This window comes from Leishmania infantum, chromosome 30 (genome assembly GCF_000002875.2).
Source record: "Leishmania infantum JPCM5 genome chromosome 30".
Lineage (NCBI taxonomy): Eukaryota > Euglenozoa > Kinetoplastea > Trypanosomatida > Trypanosomatidae > Leishmania > Leishmania infantum.
In genome coordinates, this window is record NC_009414.2 from 926,155 (window position 1) to 933,654 (window position 7,500).

Below are 7,500 nucleotides of genomic sequence, written 5' to 3' on the forward strand. Positions count from 1 at the left end.
CGTGCTCCCCCACGACGTGGCCTCCAGCATGTCAAACGCGCGAGCCAGCCAATCCGTCACAATGCTCTCGAGCTCGGTTGCCGCGAGGCTGGCCATCCAGTTGAAGCAGGGCTGGCTGAGCCCACTAGCTATGATGTTGCCGAGAAGCGCCGCTGGCGACAGCTGGGCCGGGAACCGCGCTTACAAGTCGGGGTGTTGCCAGTGGGTCATGCCAGGGACGATGTGAGTCAGAATATAGTCGAGGATGCCGGCAAAGTCTGGCGACGACGGCTGCGGGGCCGTCTTGTCGCTGATGCACTTCTTCAGATGCCCAGGCTGCACTCCAGGCGAGACCGGCATTTCGCGGTTCTTGAGCAAGCGGTGGTAATCGGCAATAAAGTCGATCGCATGATGCCCCTTGGCGCGGGGCTCCCTCCCAGTCCATCGTCTCTGGTATGGGAGGAAGTGGCGGGCACGTCGGTCGCATTGGTGCTGTGGGTGTGCGTCTCGTAAGGGGGTAGGCAAGGAAGGCAAAAAGTAAAGCAGCGAGAGGGGTGGAGGAGAGACTGAAAGAGATGAGCAGGGGCAGCGGTGGCTCCTGGTGTGCCGCGAATGTTTTCAAGCCGGTCAGCGATTTTGGGGGTGGGGGAAGAGGAGGAAAGGGCCTGTGGCCGGTCAAACAAGCGCGTGTGTCAGTGTGTGGAAATCAGGGCAAAGCCATCAGAGAGAGAGAGCAAGACCGCATTTTGCGGAGGTCATCCTATAATTGTTGCTCGTGATGTCTTTTGGCTCGAAACGCGACAGCGCACACCACAAGAGAATGCCCGCCAGGCAGTATTAGCAAAACCCGAGAAAAGTAGAAAGAGACGAAGCGCACAAGCGCACACAAGAAAGCAGGAAAGGAAAAAAAAAAGAAAAGAAGTGCCGATAACGGCGCAGTTGTCAAAGGCAGGAAGAAGAGGAGAGCCACGCAAGAGGAGAGAGGGACGGGGAAATTGCAGAAGGTGTTGGTGAAGGCGCCGTCGCCATGAGGATTTTGACAGCACACTGGTTTAGCATAGGCGACGAGGATGACAACTCCGTCACCGAAGCGTTCTTCGAGATGCCTCACCGAGCCCAGTGAAGAAGGCGATCTCGTGGAGGCGGCAGCCGAACAGCAAAGTATCCGTCTGTGACGCGAAGCGCTTCCGTCCTCCTCCCCTCGAGATAGTCCACGGGAGAGGCGGGGGGTGCGAGAGAGACAGGCGGTGCAGCTCTGCTGCCCATCATCTCCTGCGCACGCGCAGCGGGGTCGCTCACTCACTGCGAAGTTCTTGGTTGCCGCCTTCTGTAAGCGTTGGTCATCTAAAACTGTACGCGCCCATGAAACGCGGCTCGCGCGGAGCGCAAAATGCTGCTGCGGAGTCTAAAGAGGTCCTCACGATACGCTCCGCGTAATGGACAGAAGAATCTAGACAGAGAAGAAAGCAGTCTTCGTCACCCGTGTGCTCACACGCATCAGAGCAGCGGTCTCTGTCACTGCGCAGCCACGGCAGTCCTTGAAGCAGACACACGAACAGCAGTCCCGGATGCGTGAAAAGGGGGGAGGGATGGAGACAAGCCATAACTAAGCGTCATACCGGATGGCGCCTCTCGTAGACCAAGTTGCTCTCCCCACACCATCCCAACTTAGCGCTACGTTACACTGTCTATGCTCCGGCTATCTACTCTGGAAACGGCCGTTCCGTCTTGTCTGCTCCTCGCGCCGCGACCTCAAGCAGGTATGGCTACCACCTGCGACGTAGCATTCTTTGGAGAGCAAAACGACATCCAAGCCGTCCCCTGCGCCAATGCCACCGCGGTTACCTCGGTACCCGAAAACGCCGCCGAGGCGGCGGCAGTGTCGACGGGCACATCGAGCGTGCCTGCACGGCCGCTCGGCCTCGAAAGCCGTAGTAGCGTCTCCGCAGACCAGTAGACCGTCGGATCCGGCACGTCTGCTGTATCGATCAGGGCAAGGCGGCCCGCCAAGTCTCCCGCAGCGATGCGGCCGTTGTCAATCGCAACACAACGCACTGGCGAACGCCTGTTGCTCATGCCAAATGCCTGCTCCCGCTGAGGGCCCTCGGCGCAGCGCAGGGTGAAGACTCGACCCCCAACAGTGCCGACACAGACCTCTGATGTGTCGCGTGCGACCGCGAGGCAAGTGATCTGATCTGGTAGCGAGAGCACCGAGCTGGGAGAGCTTCGATAACGCGTGTCGTAGAGCAACACCTTGCCATCGTAGTTGGCCACAATAAAGGTGTGCAGCTGCAGCGGCACCGCAGCGACGGCACGCCCAGCGGCGGGGTTCGCCAAACTCATGCGCAGCTGCGAACGCTCCACGTCAACGATTGCGGCCCCTTGCTCGGTGCACGTCAGTAGGCAGTTTGGCTGGGCTGGAATTTCAGAGAGAGAACGAATCGGAAACGAGTCAGGGGTTGCGTAGCACGACGTCAACGCACGTGATCGGCGCGACACGACAGTCACACTGCCACAAGACGATCCCACAGCGAAGAGTTGACCTGCATTGAAGAAGCATGAGGACATCAGCGGCTCCTCGCCGATCGAGTGATAGGGGTAGCTCTCCACGTTACTGGCCGACAGCCCTGCGGCGAGGTTGGCACCGTAGAAGCTGTCGTCGAGGTTGAAGACGTGCGTCCCGTTGAGAATGGTGGTGACGAGGCATGACGACGTGGTGCAGTCGTAGCGGATCGACGACACCATGCCCACCACCTCCAGCCGGCACGCTGTCTTGGTCGGGGGCTCGTATGCGTTTCCCATGGTAGGTGCGCTGAGGAATTCATGAAGAGAGCATGGGCAACAAGCAAAGCAAGAAAGGGAGAAGACGACGATGCAACGAGAGAACAGAGCAACTGCGACGGTGTGCAAGGTCGATTCATCGGGAGAGGAATCCGCAAGTGCTTCGAAGGAGTGGCAGGAAGTCTCTCCGTTGCGTGTTCGACCGCTGACTGAAAGAGCTCGTTCCGCTTCGCCCGAGTGCCTTCATTTTTTTTTTCGCTTTTCGTTCTTTTTTTTGGAAGATGAGCCACCTCTCTCTCCTTGTATCTGTCGTAGGCGCTGCGCGAGTCCATAACGGTTTCCTCGCGCTTGCCTGTGAGCAAGGGCAACACAACAGAGTCTTGCCGCCGACGTCGACACACACACACACACGCCGACAGGCACACATAGAGGTCTGTGCGCAACGGCTCATCATCGCAACATTCTCCTGTTTTGCATCTTGTGGGAAAATGAAGGGAAATTGCGTATTCTGCGCTGGGCTAGGAAGCGTGCTGCCGCTCATCGCGGCGCTGAGCACGCAGCTTCATGTACTTGAACGGGTAAAGGACGACCCCGACGGCCATGCCGAGACCAACGGCGGCTGGTACATGAACAGGGCCAAACGCGACGAAGCACTTGGCGTTTAGTCGCACAAACTCGCGGCGGCGAAGCTTCCACGTCGGCTCATTCACGATCGCCCACAGACCCGGATAGAACAGGTGCGAGACAAAAAGGCAGCTCACGGCAGGGATCTCGGCGGTGACCGGGCCGAGGTACGGCACGAAGCCCTCCTTGGCTCTGGGGTTCGGGATAAACGGCTCGACCAGTACCCAGTACGCTGCGGTGCTTGCGAGGAAGTTTACATAGAAGAAGTCGCTCATCATTCGAGGAATGATGGACTTCTTGTTCTCCTGCGTCTGCGACAGCTTGAGCAGCGGCGACATCGGGGCAGCGGCACAGAGCGGTGTGGCGAAGAGGACGCCGCACAGCACCGTGCGAATGACACGGCGGTACGTCGCGTACTCGCCGAACGCATCCCCGCGCGCGTCCCCGCTAGTCTGCGTAGTCGTGCACCGCGACGCTGCGGAAGGATATGGAATGTAGGACATTCCTCTCCAGTCCCCTCCGTGTGAGCGTGTCAAGCGGGAAGAGAAAGGATCAGGTACAACACCAAAAAGCGTGGCCAGAGGTGGTCTGACCGCACAAGACGTCGTGCCGAAGCAGAGACGACGGCGAAGGCGAAGACAAGAGCAAACGGCGCATTCAAAGAATGGCGGGAAGGAAGAGGATGAAGCAAAGATGTCGGTATGTCCGAGGCACACCTGAACGCACTACCACCACCGCCGCCGCCACCCCTCCTCCCTCAGTAGCCATTGCAAGACTCTGCCCTCCCCCCTCCAGCGTGCCGCCCACGCGCTCGCCAGACAGCGCTACGGCGCAGCAGTCGTGAAGGGGGTTGATACGTGGAGGAGGTAGGGCACACACCCCGCCGTGTGCCGGCACCTTCTCTACCCTCTCCTGCGTAGTTCAACTGCATTGTCAGTGCCACCTTCGCCGCGCAACATTTGCTGCTCCAGGCGTGCAAAAACGTAAAGCCAACACGCTCACGTAGGCATGCCCACAAAGGAGAAGCGGGCAGTATGCGGCAGCCGTTGTTATGGCGCTAGTGCAGTTTACGAGAGTTCCTCATGGCTCCTTATTAGGGCTGCCTCGTGCTTGGCAGCTGTTACGCGCAACTGTGACGTTATAAAGGAGAAACAAGCAAACACGCGGACGGCGGTGCGAAAACAGGAGCGCACCTCTCCCCATATCCGCATCATAACTTAGAGGCCGCGCGCCTCGATCCGCGCGCACCACGGCCGCAGCCAGACCAAATGAGAGAGATGGCGAACGCACGCGCGGCCCATGAGGACGGAGTTCACGATCACATCTGCGCAGTGGAGCTTTTCTTGTTGTGCGGCCACTGCTTGTACCACTCCACATCTTCTGCGTTGATGCGTGGTCGCACTTTCTGCAGGGCCGCGTCGACGTCGGCCACCGTCACATGAGACGCATGCGCGTTAGCTGTGATGGCGTGAAACGCGGCCTCTTTCACCACCGCAACGACCTCGGCACCGGTGTAGCCATCTGTCCGCTCTGCCACGTAGTTAGCCGTGAGCTCCGCCGCCACTGGCAGGTGCTGGAATTGGATGTTCGTGATGGCGCACCGCTCTGGTAAGGTGGGCAGCCCGACGTAGACGCGACGGTCAATGCGTCCGGGACGCAGCACCGCGCCGTCGATGTTGTCTGGACGATTTGTCGCCGCCACAAACACGAGTGCGTTCTTCTTTTCGTCAAAGGCGGCCGGCAACCCATCCAGCTCGGTGAGGAACTGCGAGATTACGCGGTCCGATACGCCGCCGCGACCGCGGTGGCCGCACATGCCATCCAACTCATCGATGAACACGACGCACGGGCTCGCCGCACGGGCACGCTCGAAGATGTCGCGCACCGCCTTCTCGCTATCGCCCACCCACTTCGAGAACACCTCCGGCCCCTTCACGGAGATGAAGTTCATATGACTCTCGTTCGCCAGCGCCTTGGCTAGCATCGTCTTGCTGCAGCCCGGCGGGCCGTAGAGGAGCACACCCTTTGGTGGGGTCACGTTGAACTCCGTGAAGACCCAACTGTGCTTTCCCAGGCACCAGTCCACAACATCACAGAGGGTCTGCTTCGCCTCTGCGCTTCCGCCGATGTCGGCCCACGTCACATTGGGAATCGACACCTCGAAGCGCTTGAGCGACGAAGGATGCACCGCAGCCGACGCCGCGCGAAGGTCCGCCTCCGTTGGCTCGGTTGACTGACGCGCTTGGAACGCTCGCACCACTGCTGTCTCGACGAGTCGATGCAGGTCGCGTTGTGTGAAGCCGTGTGCGCGCTCTGCCACCTCCAGTAGGCAGTCGTCGCTGACGGCAGGCCCTGCCGCTGCACCGCCACGGCACAGCTCCGAGAGGCACGTCCGAAGACATGCGAGCCGCTCCTGCGCGCCACTCGGCATCTCCAGCGACACAACGCTCCCGCCAAAGAGAGTGGCACTGGTTAGACATGCGTCGAGACTCGCCAGTGCCGGCGCACTCGCAACCACTTGCACATCGAGACGGCGGCTCTGCAAGTCGAGCAGCTCAGCAGCCACGGCATGGGCGATGAGGGACATCGCCCACCGAGACCCGGCAGAGGACGCCTCGCGGGCGCAGATAAGATGCAAATCATCCATGACCACCGTCGCCGGCGCTGACTGGCGCGCGCGCTCAAACACCTCGTGCAACGCCGTGGCTGTGCTCACCTCACTACCCTCACCCTGCGGCAGTTGGTCCACGTGAACCCACTCTATGTACCTCGTAGGCCCAGTCGCGGCGGCCGAAGAAGTGGGTCCGTCCATGCGTCCTTGATGCTCTGCCCGGGACGCTGCGGAGGCGTGACAGGCGAGCCAGCGAGTCTTACCGACGCCAACGTCCCCCACTACGAGGGTGCACAAGAACCCAAAGGAAGAGGCGCCGCTGTACTGATGCTCCTCAGCCGTGCCATCTGTGATCGGAGTTGATGCACGCTGCGGCGCGCCGCTTAAGGTCTCTGCCGCACCGCCACTGCTACAAAGGCGCACCTCCGTCGCATCCGTCACGATTCCCCAAGCAGCTGCGGGCTCGGCCGCCCGCGTCGGCCGTTCTCCCTCTCCACAAGCAACGCTCAAGTCCATCACCTCCAGCGTGATGCGATGGGTCAGCACACGTTGGGTGATGCGTAGGTGCACATACCCGATCTTGTGGTGCAGTGTGCGGCGGAACAGCGCCTGCCACTCTACTGTAGATGCGATCGACGGCACGATAGCATCAGCCGTGTCGGCGTCACGCGCGTTTTCGGGGACCACCATCGCCAGCGTCACGGACCGCAACGTCGGTATACCATTCAGAGGGAGAAGAACCGGACAAATTGCGACAGACGAGACGTCGACCAAAACAGCCGCCGCATCATCGTTCACGAAGATCTTGTCGGGTGCAACAGCGGACCCGCGCATCGGTCGCACTCCCGCGTACACGTCCCCGTAGCTTGTCCAGAGGTGCACAATGTGTCCGCTCTGCAGTCCAAGGCGGTGCATTACGCGGGTGGCGAGAAGACACTCGCTCGGCCCGAGAGCTCCATCCACGCTAATGGCAAACATGGTCGGGGCCACATCACGGCCCGTCCCCGAAGGCACGTTGGAATGGCCCTGCGGAACGGACGACAAAGCAGCGGCGGGTATGGGCGCCATGCACTGCTTTACTTTGTTCTTGGGCGAGCCGGTCTCCGGTGACGCTGACGGCAGCGACTTTATGGCAGCCGCAGGAGCGGTAGTTAACGCGGGAGAAGAGAGAGCCTGGTTAACCGCGATGCTGCGCTTCGTATCTGCGGTCTGAGGGCGACTTTTGAGATCATCTGCTTTGGTAGTGTTGCGCGCCTCGCGTTGGGGCGGCATCAGCGCTGCAACACGAGCGCTTTCGCTCTCGCACCTCGCTTTCAGCCGACATGCCGGACCGTGAGATGGCACCGCCGGCTCTGCAGCTCTCAAAGAACTGGAGGACGCCGACGAGGAGGTCGAAGTGCTCGAGCTGCTGGTAGAGTCGGCGAGCTTGTGAGGTCGAGAAAAGCGATTTCGATCTGGCGCACGGCCGCGGGAAGCCTGCACAAACGCGGTACCATCGACGTTAG

General features: G+C 60.6%; 3 protein-coding genes and 1 pseudogene across 4 annotated transcripts in view; all 4 read right to left on the reverse strand.

The window, feature by feature from the left end:
- Window positions 1–339, reverse strand: part of LINJ_30_2490 — a 1,129-nt pseudogene extending 790 nt beyond the window's left edge. The window contains exon 1 of the mRNA in view: window positions 1–339. This exon is cut by the window's left edge and continues 84 nt beyond it. Coding sequence covers window positions 1–339 — 339 coding nt within the window.
- Window positions 340–1,731: 1,392 nt separating this feature from the next.
- On the reverse strand, window positions 1,732–2,781 carry LINJ_30_2500 (conserved hypothetical protein; the record flags this gene model as incomplete). Its single annotated transcript, XM_001467058.1, has 1 exon — window positions 1,732–2,781. The coding sequence occupies one exon, from the start codon at window positions 2,779–2,781 to the stop codon at window positions 1,732–1,734; it is 1,050 nt and encodes a 349-aa protein (XP_001467095.1).
- Window positions 2,782–3,278: 497 nt separating this feature from the next.
- Window positions 3,279–3,887, reverse strand: LINJ_30_2510 (conserved hypothetical protein; the record flags this gene model as incomplete). Its single annotated transcript, XM_001467059.1, has 1 exon — window positions 3,279–3,887. The coding sequence occupies one exon, from the start codon at window positions 3,885–3,887 to the stop codon at window positions 3,279–3,281; it is 609 nt and encodes a 202-aa protein (XP_001467096.1).
- An 815-nt stretch (window positions 3,888–4,702) lies between these two features.
- The window catches only part of LINJ_30_2520 (AAA family ATPase-like protein), a gene marked incomplete at both ends in the record, with an annotated part of 3,150 nt that continues 352 nt past the window's right edge, over window positions 4,703–7,500 (reverse strand). Inside the window, one exon of the mRNA XM_001467060.1 lies at window positions 4,703–7,500. This exon is cut by the window's right edge and continues 352 nt beyond it. Coding sequence (XP_001467097.1) covers window positions 4,703–7,500 — 2,798 coding nt within the window.